Source organism: Lagopus leucura, unplaced genomic scaffold (assembly GCF_019238085.1).
Source record: "Lagopus leucura isolate 7727_CA_CO unplaced genomic scaffold, USGS_WTPT01 Super-Scaffold_1, whole genome shotgun sequence".
Taxonomy (NCBI): Eukaryota; Metazoa; Chordata; class Aves; order Galliformes; family Phasianidae; genus Lagopus; species Lagopus leucura.
The window spans coordinates 41364830-41389923 of record NW_024962250.1 but is presented as its reverse complement, the minus strand read 5'-3'; the positions used below and the strand labels follow the sequence as shown (position 1 = coordinate 41389923).

The 25094-nt window shown below is 48.3% G+C and overlaps 1 protein-coding gene across 2 annotated transcripts in view; it reads left to right on the top strand.

The window, feature by feature from the left end:
- Window positions 1-14605: 14605 nt before the first annotated feature.
- DDHD1 (DDHD domain containing 1) overlaps window positions 14606-25094 on the top strand; it is a 62507-nt gene continuing 52018 nt past the window's right edge. For both annotated transcript variants that reach the window (XM_042863016.1, XM_042863006.1), the window contains exon 1: window positions 14606-15257. In XM_042863016.1, coding sequence (XP_042718950.1) covers window positions 14606-15257 — 652 coding nt within the window. The remainder of the gene's footprint in view (window positions 15258-25094) is intronic.

The window sequence follows — 25094 nt, the reverse complement described above, 5'->3', positions numbered from 1 at the left end:
AATCATGGCATAAACCCCATCCTAATGCCCCCTGATGTCAGAGGGAAAGTCCCTAGCAATGTTAATGGTCTTCAGATTGGGCATCAGAAGAGCAGCTGCAAGATATTAACCGGCAGGCTCAGGCTTCAGCTTTGCTTTAACTCTAAAGTCTAAAACCTTTGTAAATAAGTCACCGTAGGTCAGGAGAAAAGAAGCTCCTATCTGGCTGTGCTCCCCTGTCCTACAGAATAAGCTCACACTGTTAAGAAAGAGGGATGCTCACTGAACAAAACATTGAGCAGAGGAGTTCCCATTTCACAAACCCAAGCGTTCAGGAAGTGCAGAAATTGCTGCAATGATTCCTCACCTTTTTGCCATGGCTGATAACAATTTCCTCCTTGTTCTGCTTGGCATTCCCACTATGGCCATTTCCTACTGCTCTCGACTGCCAAGAAATCCCTCTTGCTGTGGTAAGAAGTGTGACTGCTCTTTCTGGCACATACAAGCAGGATGGAGCAAGGAGGAGAAGCAGGTACTTTGGAGATGCCCTGGGCTATAGGGGGCAATGTCAGAGGGGCATGGGTTGGTGCCTCCTTCCTCTAGCTCCACTTGTGCAAACCATTCAGCCATGAAATGAATTGTAAACTGAATGCCTTTATTTCTTTACTATCTTCAGGTCTTTCTGAAGCAGTAGGTGCTAATCTGTTACTGATTACTGCTCCTGCAATATGCAACGTGATTATCACTGCTCAATGAGGGAATGCAGAGCTGCAACGGGCCAAAGATGGGCAGCACGAGCAGCACCGCATATGGAGAGCTTATGTGGGCTGAAGCATGGAAACATTAACATATCTTCCATTATGCAAATAATAGGACTCCTGTGTCACACTGCCATACGCTCAGCAATTGAGAGACACTGGCATAAGGAGTGTCATGCTGTCACTTGTGGCAGAAGCAGCCAAAGGCACATCCAGATCGATGCCTTGACCTCTATGTGGACTCTTGGAGATCTTGGCCACTGGTTCCAGGTGGGCTCTAACATCTCTTCCAACCCAAGCCTTTCTACAAGTCTGTGATTCTATGATCTTAAAATCCATCCATGTAAATGTTCTTTTTTGTTTTTCCAGCCAGAGCATTCACTTCCACCCTAAACCTCTGTTTCCCCATTTGTGTTTCCCCAACTTCTGTGAGGACCGGAACAAGGCTGAGAGGTATCAGCACAGACAAAAAATCAGGGAAAATAACCAAACAAAAACATAGAATCACATCATAGAATGGATTATGTTGGAAGGGACCTCAAAGACCATCCAGCCTTACCCCTGCTGTGGGCTGGGTGCCCCCCAGCTCAGGATGCCCGCGGTCCATCCACGGCCTCAGGCACCTCCAGGGATGAGGCACTCACAGCTCCAGGCAGTGCCATGGCCTCACCGCCCTCTGCATGAAGTATTTCTGACCTCACAGCACAGCGTACAACCAGATGCACTGCTGTTTTCCTATCGGCAGGGATTACATTGCTTAAACCGTGTATTTGATACTGACTAATCGAGGAGGGCTCGGAGGAGCTGAGAGATGAAACGGGGATTGGAAATTCTGAGCGCACACACGCAAAGCATTCAAAGTGAAGTGGTGCAGGTGCACGTTCCCAAATGCAGGCTTTTGTACAGTTCAAAGCAAATGATGGAGTTTTCCGTGGGAGCTGCTGTGCCAGTGAGCCACTTCTCAGGCTCTGGCTGCCATCTCGTGGCCTTGTGAGACATTGTCCTCTTCCCTCTGATCGCCACAGCAGCCCCAGCAGTACTTTTCCAAGACTGGTAATGGCAAAAAATTCCAGGAAATGTTTCCCCTAGGAAAGCCCTACTTGGAAGGCCCCTATTCCCATACTGCAGTGGTTTTGACCTTTTCACCATACATGAGAGAGAATGCTTTGTTTTCCACCAAGTGACATTTGGAAAAGGTGGAATCCAAGTAGGTGAGGGTTAATGTTGTTTGTCCATCTGCTTGTCGCCCTTGGGGAAGTTCAAGCAGTGCTCAGCAATATGCTCAAGATTGAACTTGCTGCTGCCTTTCCCAGGTGCTGGTAGTGGGACATGGCAAGGCACAAAATGGGTTGGCACAGCGCGACCCAGCATGGCACAACACAGCTTGGCAAAGCATGGCACGGCACGGCATGGCATGGCATGGCAAGGCCTGGCATGGAGCGGTACAACTCCTCACGGCGCAGCATGGCACACTTTGCCTGCACTGGTTCCTCCCCCTGAGCTCTCACTCCAGCCCCACTCCTTGCAGAAGATCTCAGAGCCATCTGCAGCCTCAGGAAAACCACCAAAGCCCTGAGCAAACCCCAAGGTCCATCTGCACAGAACAACTTGCATGATGTAGAGCCCTAGGATGATGTCCTGGCTCCAAAGGAGCTAAAGGGAGTTTGAGTTTGGGGTTTATTTTCAGTTTTGAGGTTTTCTTCAGTCAAACCAAGATTTTATCATTGCTCTCCTTTTTTCAGAGTATCAGTGGAACTTACAGATCCTCACGGGCTACTTTGCTCTGGTGTATTCATTCACTGACGTGTGAAACAATCATGTTGTACCTTGCACCCTTGTCCTGCTGCATGTCATCCTGGCAGAAACCATCCAACTCCTGTACAAATCAATCGATTTGTACTTAATGACATCTGTGCAGTCACCACTGACTTCTTCATACACTCTACACTGATAAACATATAATGAATAAGTATGAGGTACATGAGTGTAGTTGGGTCAGTCTCTTCTCCCATGTAACTAGAGATAAGGTGAGAGATAATAATAGCCTCAAGTTGAGCTGGAGAAGGTTCAGGTTGGATACCAAGAAAAATTTCTTCTCTGAAAGAGCAGAGCTGCAGTGGCACAGCTGCCCAGCAGTGGTGGGGTCACCATCCCTGAAGGTGTTCCAGACCCATGGAGATGTGGCACTGAGGGATGTGGGCAGTGGGCAGGATGGGGTGGGCTGGGGTTGGGGATCTTGGAGGTCTTCTCCAACCTGAATGACTCTATGATTCTATGATCCTATGACATGAGTTGGAACAGCTTCCTGAGAGACAGCCTGTGGTGGCATCACAGTTAAAGAGAGATCATCTCTCATCTACCTTAGGTCTGTTGGCTGTACACCTGTAGCAGTGCTGTGACAGAGTGTTGGCAAAGTTTGTGCCCAGTGCCAGGTACTTGAGCAGTCCTAGAGGCATCAAGCTGTTCCACATCATCTCTTCTCTAGTAGAGATTTAGATGGTAAGGGAGGGCAGATGGAGGTTGGATGTCAGGGGGAAGTTGTGTGCTGTGAGAGTGGTGAGGTGCTGCAACAGCTGCCCAGAGAGGCTGTGATGCCCCGTCCATCCCTGGAGGTGTTGAAGGCCAGGTTGGATGGGGCCCTGGGCAGCCTGGGCTGCTGTGAAATGTGGAGGTTGGTGGCCCTGCATGGCACAGGGGGGTTGGAGCTTCGTGATCCTTGAGGTCCCTTCCAACCCGGGCCGTTCTGTGATTCTGTGTGATTCTGTTATGGTAAAAAAATTCGGTGCCTTGAGGCTGGCACCAAATTTAAGTTCTAGACTTGCATCATTCTGAGCCTACAAAACACTCTCATAAAGGAAACTTCTATTTTGAGTATCTCCAAGGATCACATCCTTGTAGGACCATTGGACCAGCCGTTACTGTAAAATGTCCATGGCTGTGTTGTGTAAGATCCTAATTCCAAAAAAGGCCACTTTTATACATCTCTCATTTGGATTAATTTTGGACAAAACCTTCATATTTCGTGATAATAAAAAAAATCCAAGTCTTCCCCTGAAAAACTGCAACCTGTGAACAGCAAAATTAATGGGATGTAACACTAAAATTGGGCAGTGCACAGGGATGCAATCACTGACAGAGACTTCTAATGCCCCAAAGAGCTAGCCCCTGTCACGTGTCAAGTGCTCAGTGCTAGGTCATGGGGCTGGAGAAGGTGAGATCATGGAAAAACTGAAATAACACAGAACCTGTTGCATGGATGCATGTTCCATCTCACACTGGCCAATCAGTTCCTTCTCCACTCAGCTTGCCACCAGACCAGGCAAAAGCACATTTTGTGTACTCCATTCCACTTGGAGATAGAAGTCCCTGGGAAGAAAGGAGGGAAATCTGCCTTTTTCCATTCCCTTTCTGGATTTGAGGGGAAGGTTTAACTAAGTTTGGTGCTGTCATGGGGCACGAAGTCAATGCCAAGCCTAGGCACAGGCTGTGTACGTTACTGAGCACCCTTGCACATTTCCCAGCAGAGTTGTGCAATGGATCTGATGTTTCTCCGCAATAGTGGTGGGGAATCTTTGCTTTTCTCGGGGTAAAATAGGCATTGCTAGCATGTTAGCTGAGATTTTTTTGTAAAACCGCATGATCTGGGCTGTATGAATGAAATTCCAGCCCATCCGTAGCCTCTCAGGCTGCAGTCTCCCCACCCTGGTTTACAAGCCTTCCTACACCACGGCTTCCTCTGTGTTCTTGCTGGCAAACAGCAAGGCTAAGACCATAGTCAGTTTACTACACAAGGTTCTGATATGCAAACCCTGTCCTTTCCAAAGGGCTTTTGCAGCAAGCTTGGTCTTGCTGGGTGCCACAGTTCCCATGAATTACAGAGGAAGCTCTTGGCAGTGTGCAGGACTTGGCTCATACCATATGAAGGAATGTCTCAGCATCTGTGGCACTTGGACTGGCAGGCTTCCTGCTGCCAAGCAGAGCCAAAGCCGGTTCCTCACACCTTCAACTAGATTAGCCTCAATCTGATTAACATTGCCTAATAAGAAAATTTCAATTTACGGTCATTGACCTTCAAGAAATCACATATGATATAATTTTTTGCAGTGAAAGTCAGGTAACTGCCGTGTGCAGTTTCAATTCCTCAGACTGCAGACATGGCCTCCCCAGGGCAGAGCACAGGGAGCAGTATCTCCCTTGCCCTGCTGGCCACGCTCTTTGCAACTCACCCCAGAACACCATTGGCTTATGGGCCACCAGGGCACACTGCTGGCTCATGGTCACCCTGTTGGCCACCAGGTCCCTCATGTCCTTCTCCTCAGAGCTCCTCTCCAGCAGCTCAGCCTGAACCTGTACGGGTGCATGAGGTTACATCCTCACCTGGTCCATCCCCAGGTGATGGACCCTACACTTGTCCTCATTGAAACCTCATTAAGTCCTCTACGTGCAACTCTTCATCCTGTTAATAAGTGCTGGTTTGTTGCAATTAGACTTACTGCTTATTGCTAATTATTGCTTACTACTTACAGTTCTGTGTGGATTTCTAAATCACTCCCTGTATTATCTCCTGGTGGCATTCCACAGAAGCTACCTGACACGAAAAATCAGCATTCATCCATCAATGATGAAAGTATGGGTTTACAATAGCTACTACTGGTGGATAAATCTGGAAATGAAAGTATGGAGATGGGGGGGAAAAAAACAAAAACAGAGCCAGAGTATTACAAGGGTAAGCTTGAAAAGACCCCCTTCAGTGATGCCTGTGGAGCCACAGAGGGCAGGGAGTTTAAATCTCTGATCCCCTCATCAAGTGCTTCTGGACAACATTGGCTGCTGGCTTTGCTGTTAGCTCAGATTTCTGGCTTTCCACAGGCACTACAAGCAATAGGCTCTTGCTTCTTTTTAAAAGTAGGTAAAAGAATGCAAGGTAAAGTAGAGAGAAAAGATGAATAAAAATAGGATCACTGCTTGACTTTGACTCTCATTTGCAATTTGGCTGCTGGGGAAAAAGATACTTCCCCTATCTTAGCAGCAGCCCTCAAACCTGACATTTTTTTGCTGGCTTTGGGTGCTTTCCTTGGATATCAGACTTAGAACAGTTGCAAAATATGGACTCTTGGCTGGCACCATTAAGTCTTAGAAAAGGAAAGAAGGAAAGAATATGCAGTTATTGAAGAATAAACAGAGACCTCAAAAAACTGTAGCAACAGTGGAAGTTGTGTCTCTCGTTTTGAGCAGTTTTCAGTGCACAGAAAAAGCAGCAGAAAGGACAGATGCTTTCTCTAGGCTGCACTTAGTGGGGTCTGCCTCCAGCACAAGGCAATAAAAGGCCCAGTGCCAGCATGCTGACGTTTGCATAGGCTCCAGGACATCACGGATGTGGATGAGGACAACTCCCTGCCTTCCAGATGCTTTCACCTCTGGAAATCTTCTTCCCTCCTTTTTTTAAGGACTACAGCAGAAAGTATTGAACAAATGGACCATGTGCTGGGAGTTTTGGCAACTGCAGCTTATCTATTTTGCTCAGTTGTGCTTTACCATCTCAAATCATGATCTGCAGTCCTGGCTGCCCACTGAGGCCAGGAGGGATGGCAATACAGAATGTGCCCCTGATTTTACTCCTCCCACCAGAAAATCCTGATTTAAAATCACTGTGAAAAGAGAACAAGGCACAGGACATTACATTTGAGTACAGATGTCCACATCATGAAACCTGTCCTACTTGTGATACTATGGAATACTGACACCAGGTTTGGATGTGTGCCTCAGTCACCACCATCCTCCCTTAGGAAGTACAAATCCCATGTAATATCCGGGTGATGAAGTCCCACAGGAAAACCTAACCCTCCAATCGGGGTGTGGGATCAGATGCAGTGAGTGTGACACAACTCATTTGCTCATCCCTCACCCACCCAAAATCCCAGACTCACTCCACATCCATTTTTGAGGGCAGGTACCTGTTTTCCAGTACAAGTGCCTGTGTGTGGGGAGCAGGGCAGGGATCATAACAGGCATTTGCATTGGAAAACACTGTTTTGCAGATCCTCCCATTGCGGCTTGCTTTACAGATGTGATGTAAAACTCTGGCTGTAAGCTTCTAACCATGCACGAAGTTCACCCGAGGTGAGAGGGCTGTAGGGCCCTATGACTATTTAAGCCAATAAGCCTTTGCCCAGGCTTCTGGAAAGTGGTAGGATGGGAAAATATTCTGCAAGGGTTCGATTACTGCATTTATGCCAACTCGGGGACAGGTCCAGTGGTCAGAAGTGGGAGGGATCTTGTCCCTGGCCACGTGGATGGTGACACTGCTTGGCTGTTTTAAGGCCTTTTAAGTAACCTGAGCCATGACGATTTCCACTGCGGCCAGTTTTGCTACAGATTTCCCATATCAGATGCTTGTTCCTTCCTAGTCTGGTCTGTGATTCTGATTCTGGTCCCCCTGCACCATAGGAGTGCAGGCTGTCTCGTTTCAGCCCATAAGGCAGCAGTGATCTGAAAGAGTGGAACTGAGAGGAGCTCACTCTCCGAGGCCCCTCTTCAATGTTTCTTGCCAGGTCCTTCATTACTGGCTGCAGCAGGACTTCCACTACAAGAAGAAAGGAGCTCTCATGCCAGACATGACATGAAAGAGGAGACCTCTTAACAGCATCTAAGAGAAGTGAAAGTATCTGACAAGAGAGACTGAATGAAGTAACAGCAATGTTCAGCGAAAAGCAAAACTGGAGTGTCCAGAGGCTTATGTATTTAGAGGCTTCTGGTGAAAGCACTTCCATGAAATGAACACAATGTGGTGTATTTATAGCAGGAATCCAAGGCACTAGCTGTCACCTGACTGACATCAGCTCCTTCTGGCTGCATGCTGCCAGAGCAGCTTTCCACAACCCTCCTGCACATTTCCAGCCGCACACAGCAAGCATCCCACATTACCCAGTAAAACACAAGTCACGAGGACATTCCCTCTGGGCCAGTATGACGAAGATGATCTGAGGTCGCTCACCTGCTATTTGGTGTCAGCTTACCGAGACACAGCGTCTGCATCTCCCTGCAGGCTTAAGGTCTTCTGAATCACACTCTGCTCCAGAAAGACATTTAAGACAGTATCTGACTTTACAGGAGTGTTTCCATTACTGCTCTCCTGCCTGAAGCTACGTCCTTTTGTACCTCCATCAAGGATGCAATGACAAGCACTGCTCTATGCTTTCCTAGAACGGCATGTACTGTGAGGACCAGGTGATGCATTTTGCATCTCTTATGATTCGTCGTGCCTAATCTTCTTATATTTGAGCCAGAAATGCATCCAGTGGATTGGATTGTGACAGACTAACAGTGAACATTTGGGAGGGGAAAGGATGAAGCACAGAGAGCAGCTGAAATCTGAATCCTGCTGAAACCAATGGCGATACAGTACAGGTCCCAGTAAAGCCTGCATTTCACACACCACCACACTGACAGTGACTCCAAACTCACTTCTAGTGCCAAGTGTTCTCAAGGTCCTGGCACTCCAGCAACGCTTTCTGGCATCATGAGACAAAACATTTGTGTGTAGTCCTCCAGAGCTGGCACAGAGGGCTTTGAAACATCTCCAGCCCCCATCTGACCCTGCTCCTGGGATCCTTGCTGTGACCTCCAGCACAGCCCCACACTGCTACAAAATCCTTTGTTGCTCCTTACAGCCCTTTGAGCAGGAGTTCTGGACAACTTATAACCACCTCTCATCCTTTGCTTTTCAACCACTCACCAGCCTGAACTTCTGTGCTGGAAAATGTTTTTGTTTCTTTTTCCTCTTCCTGATGGCATTTCTAACTTGCGCTGTGTGTATTCCATCCTTTCTGAATGCAAGGTGTAAGGTGCAGGAGATACAGTGGCCTCCAACTCTTCATTTCAGCATCTACAGAACAGAACAAGGTCTTTATTTTCCAGGTCGATGATTTCCTCCAGGGGTCTTTGTGCTTTATCTCTTGGCCTAGCCATTGGCACAACATGAATGCAGAGCCCTTGTTTGCATTTTGATCTGGTCAAGTCCACAGTCAACACCTAGCAGAAGGTTACACAATATTCCCCTTCTCTCCTCCAAAATGCCTGTGTCAGCTTTGTTGGTTTTGGAGCTACAAAACTAATTTGCTTTCCACGTGCACACACTTGAGGCACTTCCTACATCCTGTTACATCTGGAGAAAAAAAAACACCACAAGAATTACCTTTTCTATCCTTTTTATTTGCTCACCACCCCTAGCAAGGAAGAAAGAAAATCAGTAACAATGCTTCCAACACTGGGAACTGCCCAAATCCCAGAGCAAAGGAACAAAAAATCATTATTGGAAGAGTACCTAGGAGGAAGGAAAATACTACAGGATGGTGTGTATCTGGAGTAGCTATTGGCAAACACGCAGTTGGGCAATGTCAGTGCTATAAGGAATGATAGAAACATCTAGGCTGGAAAAGACCCACAAGATCATCAGGCCCAAAGACCCATTAGGAGAGCCTGGATTTGAAGGGCTCTCTCTGATGCATCTGAATTGCAGCCACATTTCTGGGAGAGGCCTTTTATCCACGTCTACAAGCACAAATACAGCATTAATTAAGTGAGCCCACTTATGACAAGCTCTTCTACAACAGCTCTCACCAGATGAATGCTGAAGGGTTCTGGCTAGAAGACTGACATGGATCCCTCCATTTGATAGTTTCATATCTTTCACATCTCCATCTCCTTCTTTCACAGGGAGACGAGTGCGGAGCCAGGCTATTTTTTTTAGAGAAAGAAAGAGCAACATATCCATTACAGTGCTAGCTTGTGTGATAACAGATGGACTCATGATCAGAAATTCTTTCTTTAGTGCCATCAACCCCTCTTCATCTTGTTGAAGAAGAATGATGTGGTTGATTTAGGTTGGAAGGGAGCTCAAAGCCGTCTGACTGCAACCCCTGCCACAGCTCCCACTGATGAGGGGCCATCCAGCCTAGCCTTGGGGATCTGCAGCGATGGGGCAGTCACCCTGCTCCGACTCAGTCCTGCACAAAGGGCAAAATATATATCCCCAGAAGGAGAGAACAGGAGGAGATGGGGCAGCTGAGCCTAGGCATGGCTCTAGTTCAGCCTTTTCTTTGCCAGCAGGCTGCCTGTGCGTGGCTTCCTGTGGGTCTCATCAATGCACAGACAAGCACCTAATCTTCAGTCCATGCAAGCTTTACCAGACCAAAATCTGAAAGGGTGAACACTTCTGTCAGGGGTCATTACTTTGCTTTCTTCTTTTTGTTTGCCCTGGAACAACAGCAAAAGAAAAAGAGGGGGGAAAAAGCTGTACGATCGAACAATGCTGCCTTGAGAGGGACGGTATGTGATATCTAAGAAATGACCCCTCCTTGCCCCCAGCTCTTGTCTTTTACAGCTAGCAGGATATTCTGTGTCTGCTGGCAGCAGGGGAAAAGAGAGATGAAGCCGTAGCTTTGGAAGAACATCTCAGTTCTAGAGAAAGGCACAGCTGACCTTGGCTCAGGAGATGGACCAAAACTGCTGGTGTTCAAGTAAAAGGAAAACAAGCAGACAAGCTTTCCATGGCTGAAAGCAGAACCGAGGTCTATTTTGGAGGAGGGGTTAATTCAGTTAACCAACATCCTTTCTAAAAGAGCCCGGAGTCAATGTCTTCTGAGCAGATAATATCAAGATGTAAGCAAAGATTTTTGGAAGCCTGCTCAATTTGATGAACAATGTTTTAGCAGAGTCCAATTCCTAACACTCTCAGTGAACCCAAATATATTTGGATAGCTGTGAAACTGAAAAAAGCAGAAGTGTTTGATAAATATTTCCCGCCTGTATTTGGGACAAAGTTGAATGTTGTTTCTACGTTATATAATGATGATGAAATGCTTCCCATGCAAACAACTTAGAAAAAAGAAGAACATTAAACAGCACAGCTGACATTTGAAAAGCAGCAGGTCTAGAGGACTTGCACATCAGGGTTTTAAGAGCTCGCTGTTCAGATGACTGTTCTCACACAAGGTGGGAACGTGAGAGTCTAGAATTGGGCCAGAGGACCATTTCTAAGGTGAAACTCAGCGCTGTGTCAATATTTGAAGTGTGTGACTGAGGTAAGCTCATGTCGTTTCACGTTGGTTCATCTGACACTTCTGACCTACCTATAGAGAAGTGGCATGTACCAATTAATAAGGAGACGGAGAGAGGGGATGTAATGAGATGGCAATCAGCAGTTTTCATGGGAAATGTAAACGTTCCTGTCAAAGAACCATTTTCATTCTGTTCCTTGATAAAATCACAGGTACAGTTGACAGCAGTAACCATGTTGACTCAGAGCTGCACAGTATCCAGATCTGAAGAAAAAGTTATATACAAAATCAATACCAGTGCATAAGAAATGGTTTAAAAATAGCTAATGGAAAGATCTTAAAATGGCTTTGTTAGAAAGGATTCATCAATGAGTAAAGACTGTTACTAATGGACTCCTGCAGGCACTCGGCCTCGTGCTTTTCACTGTATTTGATTTAGGATCTGGAAGAAATCACAAGATGATGGCATCAGTTGTGCATTGTGATCATTTCAAAACTGACCACACTGTATAAAGTAGCACCAACAGGAGCAGCTGCTCTTGAAAACAAAACTGTTGGGATGTGGATAATTAGAATAGCAGCCACAAAAGGAATCCAAGCGACTAGGTAAAATGAGCTTAATTAAGGGAAGCCCTTTACACTTTCAGTTATACCCATGCTACCCAGATTCATGGGGAACCGTGTTCCACTTTCCTGGAAGTTGCCAACATGTTTGGGTATAGATTTATGGTCTGTGGAAGCCTTCTGTGAGGGTTTCATGACATACAGGACTGATCTTAGTCTGCACAGAAATTCACGGAGCTATACAAACAACACTTCAAAATTAATGCAATTTGGTTTTAAACCTTCCACGTAGACACTCACGTTCTTCTACATATTTCCTCTGTAAGGGAACTTCTGCCCTTGCACACTGACTCTTACTTTTTACTTGATGTAAATCAGCAGCGATGGGAGCAGAGTCCTGTGTCACGCCAGGAACTTCTGTGCTACTCCACACCCACAAACTGTGTTCCCAATCACATAAAGAGGAAGATGTTCCTCTTCTGAGCTCTAGAGAGAGAGGTCTGGGCTCCCAACTTCCATTCACACCAGTCTACCCCAGCAAAGATCTCCCCCAGAAATTCAAAGTGAACAGAAATTGGACATTTCTGGGAAGGAACTTGAGGTTCTGCAGGTCCCTTCACTTCACATTCAATAAACCAGTTTTCTGCCACTTGTCTTTGTAGGTCTCCAAAATGGCTCTAAAAAGGAAAAGTCAAATTGCAGCTCTTGATGCTGTGGTTCAGCCTGATGATGATGAACAATCTCTGTTTGCCTATAGTCTACAGGGACATTGCGAACAAGAAAGCAGTGTCTGCAAATGGACAGCAGACATACACTCCCAGAAATGCACAAGAAGAAATAAATCACAGAATCAGAGATCAAGTCATCTGAAATAATACATACATGAGATAAAGAACATGATGTGTCCCTTGGTCATTTAGGCAACCTTTCCTTGTTCTCTCAAACAAGGAGAAAACGAGGGAGCATCTGAGTAGGATGACATAAATGAAGAGGGGTGAAACACTTGCTGAATGACAAAAGATGGTGAAAACCCCACTGGCTTTGACAGAAAATGAGATGGAAATGGAAATGAGAATCTCATGGGATGTGTCTTCAAAGCAATCGACAGCCTCCGTCCCTGGAGGTTCTCAAGACCCGTGGAGATGTGGCACCGAGGGACGCCTGGTCAGTGGGCATGGTGGGGTGGGCTGGCAGTTGGACGAGGTGACCTCAGTCATCTTTTCCAACCTTAATGGTTCTATGACTCTGTGGCATTCTCCTCTTCTTCTCCCCTGTTGAGGAAAATCTGGGGCAGGTTTCACGGAAAGCATACCTTGTTGAGTTCATTTAGAAATGCAAAATGAAACAAATAGCTCATGTCCCTGTTGCTAGGCTGATGTGGATATGAAGTCAAGCACAGCTTCCTCTGACGGCTGCCTATATTTTGTCTCCTATCTTTTTACTTTTTCCCCACCTGAGAATGCAGAAGGAGCACTCACAAAGCTCCCGTGGTGAAAGCGTGTGAATGCTAACAAAGTTTTGTGGAGTTTTTAGGATCAAAAAGTGTTGCCAGGCATTCAAGATGCATTCACCCACAGCAAACATTTTTTAAAAGCTTCACCCATCCTTCCAACCTGAACTTCATCTGGCCTCTTTCTGTTTTAATGCAGTCCATTAACAGGATTCCCCCGCTGAAAGTGGATCTAGCAGGTAGGTCCCAAACCTATTTTGGGAGATACAATGCCATGCAATACACAGAAGTTCCCTCGCAGGACAGAGCCAAGCAGAAGGGAATGGTGCATTAAGCATGTGGAATCCCAGCTCCAGGAGGAGATGTGGGAATTGGGGAACACGCGCACTGCATCCTGTTTTTTTCCACAGCTGATGTGCAGGCAGGATAGGAGCATCGCTCACATACCCTCACCCCACCTCCTTGTTTCTGGGGGTGTTGCAATACGGGGGGTTTCGTACAAACAGGTGACCCCACCCCAGTATTTCAGGGTGTGTTTCTGGGAAGCTCTCCCTCTGCCACCCCCACAGCAGCCACGAGATAAGACGAGGGGGACGTACATACAGCAGTGATCCATCTCTGGGTGTGTGTTGGGGACTGAAAACCATCCCTCATTCTCGCTCCTGACGTAACAAAGTGTTTTATCACCCAGCACCGATACGCATCTCAGCACCCCCTCCTGCCAAGTGCCAGGTGTGCACAGGGCAGGGAGGTGGCTGGTTGTGGCTCACACACTCCAACAAGCACAGGTGAGCCCCAGCACCTCTCATTTTGGGGCCCAACACTTCCCTTTTTGGTACTCATAGCAAGCATTCGGAGGATTGGGATCTCACACTGGGCTGAGACATCCCCAAAGCAGCAGGTATGGCCTCACCTCAAGCACCAAGTGCAAGTTGAGCAATGCAATATCAGAAGGACATGTAGCCACCATCCACTATGGGGATGGGAAAGGGTCTGGAAGGCAAGGTGTGTGCAAAATGCCTGAGGCCCCATGGTTTCTTGGGCCCAGAGCAGAGCAGGCGGAGGGGAGGCCTTGCAGCTGCTGCAGCAAGCTGAAGGCAGTGCTGAGCTCTATGGGAAACAGCATGGAACTGTGAGGATAAGGTTGGTCAGGGCAAGGCTCTGCCCCAGAGGCAGTGGGTATGGCCCTGGGCTGCCAGAGCTCAGGGAACACTGGGACATGGCTTTGAGTCATAGAATCATAGAACGGCCTGGGTTGCAAAGGAGCACAGTGCTCACCCAGTTCCAACCCCCTGCTGTGTGCAGGTCACCAACCAGCAGCCCAGGCTGCACAGAGCCACATCCAGCCTGGCCTTGAATGCCTGCAGGGATGGGGCATCCACAGCCTCCTTGGGCAACCCGTTCCAGTGAGCCACAGGGCTCGGGTAGTCAGCGTGGAGCCAGGAGTACGGCGATCCCTGCGGGTTCCTTCCAACCCGAGACATTCCGAGATTCAGTGACACACGTGCGGGTGCCACGTAACCCCGGGACGTGCTGGGGGTTGGCGGGGGTAAACGCTCGGCAGTTCCCGCAAACTGCGTAATGCAGCCCAAGCACAGGCAGCAGCCTCCAGGAAGCCCTCAGCCCTCAGCCCAGGCCTCCCTTCCCCCCCGCACCGCCCCCGGCCGCGTCGCGGTGCACGTGACGATGCGGCGCCGCCCCCGGCCGGGCGGAGGAGCCGGCGGCTGCGGCAGCCGCGAGCCGGGCGTGAGCGGGGCGGCGCGAGGGCGGCCGAGGTGAGGCGACGCCGGCGCGGCATGGATTACCCCGAGCCCGGCTCGCCGCAGGGCGCCTGGGAGCTGCCCGGGGAAGGCGGCGGCGGCGGTTACGGTGGCCGCTACGAGCGGGCGGCCGGCGGCGAGGAGGAGGAGGAGGAGGAGGAAGCGGCGGAGCATCCCCTGGCCCGCCCGCCCCGCCGCCCCCGGCAGCGCTCCGTGCCGCCGCTCCGCGCCGCGCTCTCCACCTCCTCCTCCGAGGAGGGGGAACCGGAGGCGGCCACCCCGAGCGACTCGACCGGCGGCGGCGAGTTCGATTCGGCCGAGTCCGGCGCTTCGCTGCGTTACTCCTCCGGCACCGGGGAAAGCGGCGAGGGCGCGGGGCTGGCGAGCGGAGAGAGCGGCGGCGGCTCCGCGCTGCCCGAGAGGAAACGACAGCGCTCGGCGGCGGGCGGCGGGCGGCCCCGCTATGAGGTGGTGCGGGAGCTGGGGGCCGAGGAGGTGCGCTGGTTCTACCGGGAGGACCGGAAGAGCTGGAAGCCCTTCATCGGTTACGACTCGCTGCGGATCGAACTGGCCTTCCGAGCTCTCGGCCCCGGCCCCGAGCGGACGGCGGTGGAGCCGGTGTGCGTGCGGAGCGGGCTCTACGAGGTGGACGTGGCCAACGCCGAGTGCTACCCCGTCTACTGGAACCGTGAGTGCGGCCGCTGCCGGCCCGGGGCCCCGGTGGGGTGCGGGAGGGGTCTCACAGTGCCAGCGAGGGCAGCTCACGCACAGGATCCCCGTCGGCTGTGTGGGACCGAAGGACACGGATCTGACGGGGTGCTTTTCCACCCCCGGAAGGACCGGACCCTCACGCCTCAGGCGGCGGGATGCCATCTGCCTCCTGCCCTCCCCAAAAAGTCACTGAGTGTCCCCTGCCCGCACAGGGAGCTGCTATGGGGAAATAGGTTTAGCAGGCGGCCCTTCCTGCCCCCCTGGTATGGATGGGTGCGGGGCTGAGCGCTCCCTGTTGCACCCTTTTGATGCTGACATTTGGGGTAAGGGATGGGGGCAGCTGGGCATCGTGTCTCACACATAAATGGGGCAAGGAGAGACACGCAAGGAGGGCGTTCTTCCCTTTTGGCATCCAGGAGCATCGGGCAGCCTCCTCGAGCCAATGCTGTGCGTCCAGGAGGTGAGGGGCTGTCCAGTGCCCATGGAAAATGGGGTGCTACTCAACATGGACTTGAGAGGGTGGGCGATGAATCCCCCTAATGCATCCTGAGGATAGGAGGCGCTGGGTACCCCCACGCTGCATGCGGACTCATGGGAAGAGGAGACCCTGCGCATCTCTTCACGTCCTTCTGGCAAAAAGGGGATCTGGGTATCTTTCCCTCTTTTTCCTCCCTCTGCACCTAAAGGAAAGGGGCATCTGAGCATGCACTCCCTGGCATACAGAGATGATGGAATGGCATTCTCTTGTTCCTTGATAGGTACAGAGGAAGGTGGCTGAGAACCTTCTTGCTTGTGCTTCCCATTTCACAGAATCACACACAGAACGGCCCGGGTTGGAAGGGACCTCAAGGATCACGAAGCTCCAACCCCCCTGTGCCATGCAGGGCCACCAACCTCCCCATTTCACAGCAGCCCAGGCTGCCCGGGGCCCCATCCAACCTGGCCTTCAACACCTCCAGGGATGGACGGGGCATCACAGCCTCTCTGGGCAGCTGTTCCAGCACCTCACCACTCTCACAGCACACAACTTCCCCCTGACATCCAACCTCCATCTGCCCTCCCTCAACTCCAAACCATTTCCCCTTGTCTTACTGTCATCTCCCCTTTCAAAGAGTTGACCTTTTCCCAGATGGGAAAGGGTGAGTGGGATTGGAGATTTGATGTCCCTACTCCCCTCAGTATGCATACTTCAGGAAGAGCAGGGGGATACCAGGCAGTTATTTGTCCACTGTCTCCCTGCCATGTGCATGCTTCTGATCTCTTTTCTTTGGTGAGGAACCATGGAAGAGCGGGCTGAAACCTGGCTTCTCTGCTACTGTCATCCTCTCTTCTAGGAAAGTGATGGACTTCATCTCCCCAACCCAATCATCCTTCCACTGGGAGAGGCATGAAATGGAACTTCTGTTTTCTGCTTCAAGGGGATGCAACAGGCATCTCAGATGCGCAGTCCTTGCTTCTTATCCTTCCAAGTGAAGGGTGTTTGCTTTACCACCTCAGCTTCAAAAGGATGTGGTGATGTACGCCTTTTCTCGTCCTTCCTCAAGAGGCATATCTCTTGCATTCATCTGTCTCTGTCCTTAGAGGAGAGGGAACCTTGAGGAACAGAGGTGAAAGGGTAGGCACCTTTCTTTGGAGGGAACGTGTCCCAGGGTCTTGCTGGACAAGCATCAGCTCTCCTGGAGCAGACAGGCTATGCTGCTGCTCACCCTCTGTCCCTGAAGACCTGCTTTCCAACTGTGTTCCTTCAAGGTCAAAGGAACTGTAATGGAGTGTGCGACATAGACTGGTCAAGCAAGAGACATTGTCTTGGCGTGGGCAGCAGGCAGTTTTCTCTGGTCTCTGTAAATTTTTTAGAATTACTTGGGAAATTTGGGGCTGATGGGAGTCACAGAGCAGCAGATCTGAAAACTAGGGCTCTTGCTTGTTTCCTGTCTTCTTTCTTGTCATCTTTACTGGAGGGAGATCCGTAAAAGACTATAGCAGGTGGTACAGTTCATTGAGGTGTGTGAAACCTCTGTTTTTCAGCTCATCAACCCAAAAGACAGATAGTGAGCCCAAGGAGCAAGGAGAGCTCTCAGTTCGCACACGATTTGAGTTAAAGAAGAGTCTTAGCACAGCTCCATGTTTGGACAGTGGGGATTTTTCTGTCACCACCCTGAAGCAATGACTGCTGGTGATTGTTGCATCTGCCACGTGGTTACAGATCACCCAAGGGATGAGGAAACTGCTGCTGTCCCTCTTGCTGCCTGTGCCATGGGGACAGAGGCGACAGAGTGAGCAGAGCTGCCAGGTGAGGCAGGATTGCTCCTGGTAATGGGAGCAAGAGGCTGTGCTCATCAGCAGCTTAAAGGTTTAATTTCTTGACCCTTTGCCTGGTCCATTTTGGAAGCTGATTCAGTCTCCTTAAGCCTGAGGAGCAGATGTTTCAAATAATAACGTGTGCTGCGCAGAGACAACTTCTGATGCTTGGAAGGAGAGATTTCCAGAGGTTAGCACCAGAAGCAGTGCTAGACAGAGAAATAAACTCACAGCGCTAAAAATGGGGATAATTTTTTGTCCTCAGAAAGCTGATTAAAGAGTGCTCGAGTCTTTTCTTCTTATCTGGTCTGCTCATTTGCAAGACTGAGATAAACTTCTGGTGTTCCAGGGATCTGTCAGTGTCTTCTGACCTAATGCCTCCTTTGCTCGCACGTTTCATTGCCTCTTCCTGTAAATGTGAGAGTTCTTGCCTTTCTCCCATTCTCTCCTCCCAGGTGAGGCGGTGCGTTCCCCTGTAGGCAGATGGCCAGCATGGCTCTGCTGCGCTGCTGCCTGGTGCTCTCTGCCTGGTTCTCTGCTGCGCCCAGGCCACAGAAGACTGCAAGGTCAGATCCCAAGGATTCTGTCTCATCTCCTGCTTCTGAAGACCTTGGTGTGGCTGTTATTCCCATCTAATGGCGTGCGTGTAAATCTGGATCTGAGGGGTAGATGCTACTTTGGTCTTGTGGGAGGGAGCTACTGATGGCATACCAGATCTCACGCTAGATACATGTGTGGGTAAGGGAGACAGATCTTACTCTCTGATTGCACGAGCATGACAAACAGCGAGTACAACTGGAAGAAAATATGCTGAGCTGCACGTTAAACAGTACATAAACTGCTGTTTTTGCTGATTCATGTTTTCAGTTCAGAGCAAAGGTCAAAAGCTTTTATCTTTGTTCTTCCCTGTTGTTCTGTTCCACATACGTACTGCTCTTCAGGGACGGCTGCTATCTCACAGCGACAACGTTGGGTGCCCTGACAGTTCTTCAGCTGTTTTGTAATCTCAATGACAGGAAGATGCTGATTGTAGCTCGGCTTCTGCTGAAATATCTTAGGCTTGCCACAGGATTCCTTTGTAACATCAGAAATACCAGACTGAGTTACAGTTTGAAGAGATTAATTACTGAGAATTGTATCCTTACCTTGTGACCTCTGGGATTTATTTAATTAGAATTGTGGAAGTAGCAAAGACAGCACAAGAGAACTGAAATTACTAGTGGAGGCTTCCAGATAAATGAGTAGCTTGGAGCTGGGCTTCTTGTTCTTCTGCTGATGTGGTGATGAGTGGTATTTGATGTGCAAGTTCTGCCCTTTGAATCCTCTTGGAGTGCCCAGTCCTCTCTGCCTTCCTACTCAAAGAGGGCTGCTTTGCAGCTGTTTTTCTGTAGATTGACTTAGTCTGGTTTTCAAAGCCCTGGGTGAATCTGTTTAAACTACAGACTTCGGGGTGACCGTCCTATTCATTGGCTTGGGACTCATGCCTTTGTCTCATGCAGCTGTTGCCCTGCCTTTCCCTTGCTTTTTGGCAATTACACTGTCAGGTTACTGATTTCTTACGTATTAATCTACTTGCACTCTCCAGGTAGTTGTGCTCATCTCAGCATGTTCATAGAATCACAGAATGGCCCGGCTTGGAAGGGACCCCAAGGATCATGAAACTCCAACCCCCGTGCTGCAGGCAGGGCCACCAACCTCCACATTTAATACCAGACCAGTTCTCCAGTTCCAGACCATGTTCTCCAGTTTAAATTCAGGCTGTTGAGGATGCATCGCCTCTACTGCTGTCTGTCATGCAGCAACACCTCTTAAAATTGAAGTAGGACTTCTATACAGATCTGTCAGTATGTGGGGAGAAGCAGACCCAGTGAGAGTTTTGTTGATTTCTTTTTGATATATATGCCTTTGTACCTAATAGCTTGCAGGCACCTATTAAGTAAAATACTACATATTGTATTAAAAATAAGAATGCTTCATTAGGACTGTCCTTGACTGAGGATACGGAGGTAATTTCTGCTGCACTGCTTGCTAGCAGAGATTCTGCTTAGCCCATGTGTGAATGCAGAGGGAGTCATTGGATCCCCAGATACAGATTCTAAAATCCCTGAACTTCAGCCAGGTTGGACAGGTTTAAAATCTGTGTGAGATCCCTTTAAGCTTGTAGTGAAAGAAATTTCCAAGAACTCCATAGTTCTTTTGTAAGGTGTCTGTGAGCCACTTTGTAGATGGCAAGGAGAAGTCGTGGTGAGAAGCCTGTGCCAGGAGAGCTTCCTGCATAACGAGACACGAGTGCCAGGGATGTGTTATCAGCCCTTTGAACTTAGAGTTAGTCAGAATCATTGAAAAATCTTGGGAGTATAGTGGCTAATGCTTGGCACCAGATGTTACAAATGGCTGTTTTGTCAGTGGGTTGTTTTGATGTGCTTGTTTTGATGTCGGAGATGGAGGTCAGCAGCGAGATAGAAACCCTTTTGTACATCAGCCCTGGTGGTTGTTGCAGCTCTGCTGTGGAGACTGAAAATCAGCGTGCAGGAGCTGCCAGGTGCTCCCCTGCTGCCTGCTCTGTGCAGGAGTGCTGGCTGCTTGTGCCTTCTCCAGGCAGTGCAAATTTCCACGTTGGCTTCTGACAGGTTGGCACCCTGAGCCCATCCAGAGGCACAGGCCCCATGGCACCGCTTCCCTGGCTGCTTTAATTGACGTCTGGTATGCTGAGCCTGCGTGATTGCTTTATGGTTTTTTTCTTCTATTCTGAAACAGAAATAGCATTAAAACACATTTATGAGGTAGGTGAAAACTGAGGATTTGGAACTAATAGTTACCAGTATATAGTTTGCATTTTTTTTTAGTCTGTCTTCAGCAGCAGAACACTTCTTCAGTTGCTTCACAGTGTGCCTAGAACATTGCTTTTGGTGTTAGATACTCTTTGAACTTGGTCGATACCATTTCCTAAAGGAGTTTTTCATTGAAGACCGAACTCCTGAATGCTGTTTTCTTGTTTTTCTCACCAGGCATGTTATTCTTCACTTACAAATAAAATATTGATAGTTTCCATGGCAAGGTAAAGCACTACTTTCGCTAACTGAGATCTTTCCTGGGTTTTACTTTCCTGCCTCTCCTGTTAATTCCATTGCTCTCTTCCTTCCCAAAGCATCTTGCTAGTTTCAGTCCAGCCATCTCCTTTCTGATCAGAATGCTTACGTGACGGCGAAGCAGTTTTCAGCTCTGCAGTACTCAGTGTGCATAGCTTCTGCTTTCTGGTGCCTTTCTCCCTTTCAGTAGGGGTGAGTTGTGACTTTCAGGATGCTTTTCTAAAGCAGGTGGGAGATATTGGTACTTTTCTTGAGCGTGCCTTTGAAGATAATTCCTTCTGCAAATTCAGCTTTTGTTGTTGTTTACAAGCATTGTTTAAGGAGAACTAATCAGTTTTCTTTAAGTGATGTCAGAAAGCCTGTCTGCTGAGTGTTGTCAACTCCAGCTGAGTGATCCTGCTTAGAGTGAGTTGCGCTCGCCCATTGGCGTGGTCCATCACTTCTGGTGGCTATGATGAACAAGAAGGAAGGCAGAGATGCTAAGAATGCTATGGGCGATTCTATCAGTTTATTTCTAAGGCTGAAAAAGATGTAGGTATGTAATGGCTTTAAGTGTTGGCCAGAAAGAAGGTCAGTAGGGTGGCATGCTCTGTTTGAGTGTGGGCTGCAAGTAGCTGTGAAGCCACACCAGAATGTGCCTGGCAGGAGGCTGGAAAGGAGGCAGTGGGCTTGGTGAACAGCTCAGTAAGTGAGCAGCGGGATGGAGGACAGCCCTCTGCAGAGAAGGGAGAGGGAAGATGAGAGAAAGAGTTGGTGTGCCCTGAATGTGTTTGTTAGTGCTCTGTGTAGGTGTTAGGTATGCACAGGAAAAAGCTTGCTTTTTTTAAGTCCAGGTATTCCTATAGAGGGACCTGCTTTCTGAAACTGCACGTACTTGATCACTGCTGTGTGGTGCTGGAGAGAGCTTGCTAGCAGGAGAGCGCTTCCCAGGAGAGCACAAACCCTCAGCACTGTGGATGTGATTGTGCAAAAGTCCCATGACTTTCAATGGGATCAGAGCACGTGCTCAAGTTCAGGAGGTGCTCACATCTGTTTGTCACGTGGCACAGTCATTCAGCTTAGCTTTCACCTAACGCCGCTGCAAAAAGTGCAAGCTCTGTGTGTTAGAAAAGGGCTGATAAGGGACTATTTGCTAAAACTTACCAGCCACAGCCAACAAGGGCTGCTGGTGCAAGTGCTTCACTTCAGAGTACTGGCATTAATGTTGGGTAAACTGTATTAATGGATAAGAATTCAATAAAAATAAGGCTCTAAAGTTAAGGCCGCAACCTCTTCTCATGTTTTAACAGTCCAGGGTTTTTTGATGAGCATCATTCCATACGTCATTGAGGCAGCTGATGAGGTGAGCTGTGGAATTCCGTGTTAAACTGTTGGCTTCAGAACTGTGTAGAGAGTAATTGCAGTGATCTTCCTTCAGCTACCAACTTAAAAGGAAAATCCTGCCTGAAAAACATAATGCATGCTGTATTTCGGGGGTTACTTCCACCTGTTATCTTGAAATTGGCTCAGTAAAGCGAATTAGAATTATTTGGTGGACCAGCAGCATGATATCCTTTACCACTCAGCGAAGGAAATCTCTTGATGTTGGATGCTCAGTAAGATTCTGGGTCTGTGAATTCAGTGGCTGTTTCTATGAAGTTTTCTGAGGGTGGATTTCACCCATGAATTCCTCTTTAGGTGATGTTGGTACTTCTGCAAGAGCAGAACAGGTTGCTGTGTTTGTGGTTAAACAAAGGGAAGTCATTCTGGCTGTGATTAAAGGAGTGGTGCCATTTATTTAAATATCAGTCACCTGCTTTATACTGCAATAACGTACTGGGAAATAGCTGGAAAGCTGCAGAACACTGAGCTGCAACAAAAAGCCTGTTCTGTTACCTAGCAGTCAGGAAATAATGAAATTTTAGCTTTTGTCTATTTCATTACATCCGTTTGTCCACCCTGTGTGCATGATCACATCACTGCCATTAAATTTAAGGATCTCATTATCAGCAGTTACAGCCATCACTTCTCTTAGTCGAGCTTTCTGTTCTCTTGCATTCTTCTCCCTTTGTGGGGCTCTGCAAACTCCATAGGGGAGCTAGGAGGAACAGATTGCCCTGCAAACTGTGCTCTGTGCATTTGCATCAGCACAAATCGAACCTGCACGTTGCTGTGGCTCTATAAGCAGTGCTGGTGATGGCTGGTGGGTGTGAGGATGCACTCTGGTGCAATGTGAGTAATTCTGGACCTCATACCTAAGTGAGAAGTCTTATCGGTCGTGCAGCAGTGAACGTACCTAAAATATCACTGTAAGCACTGGTGAAGTTGGAATGAATGGCTGATATGAAAAAGTCCAGAGTAGCATTGAGGGTGCAGCTGTAAAAGACATTCATTTCAGTGTCACGTTAACATCCAGCTTCTTGTGCCCAGGTTCTTACTGGCAGTGCTGCACTCCAGGGCACAGAGTATTCAGCCTTCTTAGCAGGACTTAAAATAAAATGTCAAAGAATGGTTTTTGCCTAGGTTTTCCCCCTCTGTTAGTAAGTGTGTGGGCTTCTCTCTTCATTACCTAAATAGCTTTAAGGTTGAGATACCACAGCCTTGCAGATACTTTAGCTTGCACAGATGTTATCCTCGTGCACTAGAGGTCGTTCACAACTGTAGTGATAAGGAAGCCAAATTAAAGGAAGAGAAATGACTGCGCTGGAAAGCAGGAGTCCTTGGTATCAAGCCAACAGCACTTCATGGACCTTTGTTCCACGTCCAACCCTTTGGCTTTGTAGGTTTCAGCAGAGCGTAAGTTTTAATTTACATTTTTGAGCCCCTAAATGCCATATTAACCTTTCAGATCTCATTGCTGGGTAAATTGTTACGGCTGTCCGGAACTTCATGAGTGGATGGCACTGGATGAGGATAGAATCACAGAATGGCCCGAGTAGAAGGGACCTCAGGGATCACGAAGCTCCAACCCCCCTGTGCCATGCAGGGCCACCAATCTCCCCATTTCACAGCAGCCCAGGCTGCCCAGGGCCCCATCCAACCTGGCCTTCAACACCTCCAGGGATGGACGGGGCATCACAGCCTCTCTGGGCAGCTGTTCCAGCACCTCACCGCTCTCACAGCACAGAACTTCCCCCTGACATCCAACCTCAATCTGCCCTCCCTCAACTTCAAGCCATTTCCCCTTGTCTTACTGTTATCTACCCTTTCATAGAGTTGACTCCCCTCCTATTTGTTCCCTTTAGGTACTGAAAGGCTGCAGTGAAGTCACCCCACATCCAAAGCTCACTGCATCTTTCTTTCATACTGTTTCATTCTGTCTACATGTCTTCCAGGTTGCATGCTAGTTCAATGTTTCTGAGAGAGACCTCCTTTCATTTTCTTTTGCTTTTAATTAGAAGTTTGTGTGGTCTTATTTTTGCAAGCTTTCTTAGTTCTGAATCAAGTGAGGTGGAAGGGGCCAGTATGAGGCACAGTTTGTGCTTTATGCTATTAAATTTAGGTATATGCAATTTCAAGCCATGTGTTGGCAGGGAACAAATGATGATGATCAGTGAGTAGTACAAGAAGGAAAAAACGTAGCCGAAATGAGTGCCATAATTTGTTTTCCTGCTGTGTTATGATACATTTACATAGGTTTTGGATGCAGTTTTTGTTTGGGTGAGGATCTCACAAACACTGGGCAATGAAATGAAGTGGTTGGGGTATGTATGTGTATAAATTACAGCATGGGTGTGCTGAATCATGGATTGTTGGAGTTGGAAGGGACTTGTGAAGGCCATCTGGCCCAACCCCCTGCAGTGCACAGGGACACCCAGGGCTCCATCAGTGCTCAGAGCCCCATCCAGCCTGATGCAGCTTCTGTTTTCCCAGTTCTTCCCTTTGAGAAGATTTAGGGAGGCTACGATGGTGTAAATTGCACAAGTTCCTGTTTCTTCACATCATTAATTACAGCTTTTGTGTTCTTAGAACTTTTCAGGGAAAAAAAAAAAAAAAAACAAGGACTTTTTGTTTAAAAATTTATAAATCCTTTGTTGCCATTGCTGGAACTATTTTTCTTTAAAAGTGGTGAAATAAGTATGACTAATTAAAATAAAGTGCCTTTCATTAGCTCCTAATCTCTGCCATTCCAACTTAGGAATCCTTGTGTATGTACAGCACCAAGTGTGTACTGGCCAAACACGTGGGCCCTCACTTTGAAGCACGGCCAGCTGCAGATTACGTGGTGTAAGGCTTAAGGCAGTAAAGAAATCAAGGCAAATCCTTTCCTGGGGATCAAGGTTGGAATGACAAAGATAAACTCTTAACATTACCTCCTACAGAGTTTGAGTTCTGTATCGGAGGAGAGAGAAATCAAATTCTAGTTGGATGTAAATATTTCATTCCTTTTGTAGAAGGAAAGGATGCAGGGGGAGCTTGCCTTACGCTTCCTGAAATCACCGGTGAAT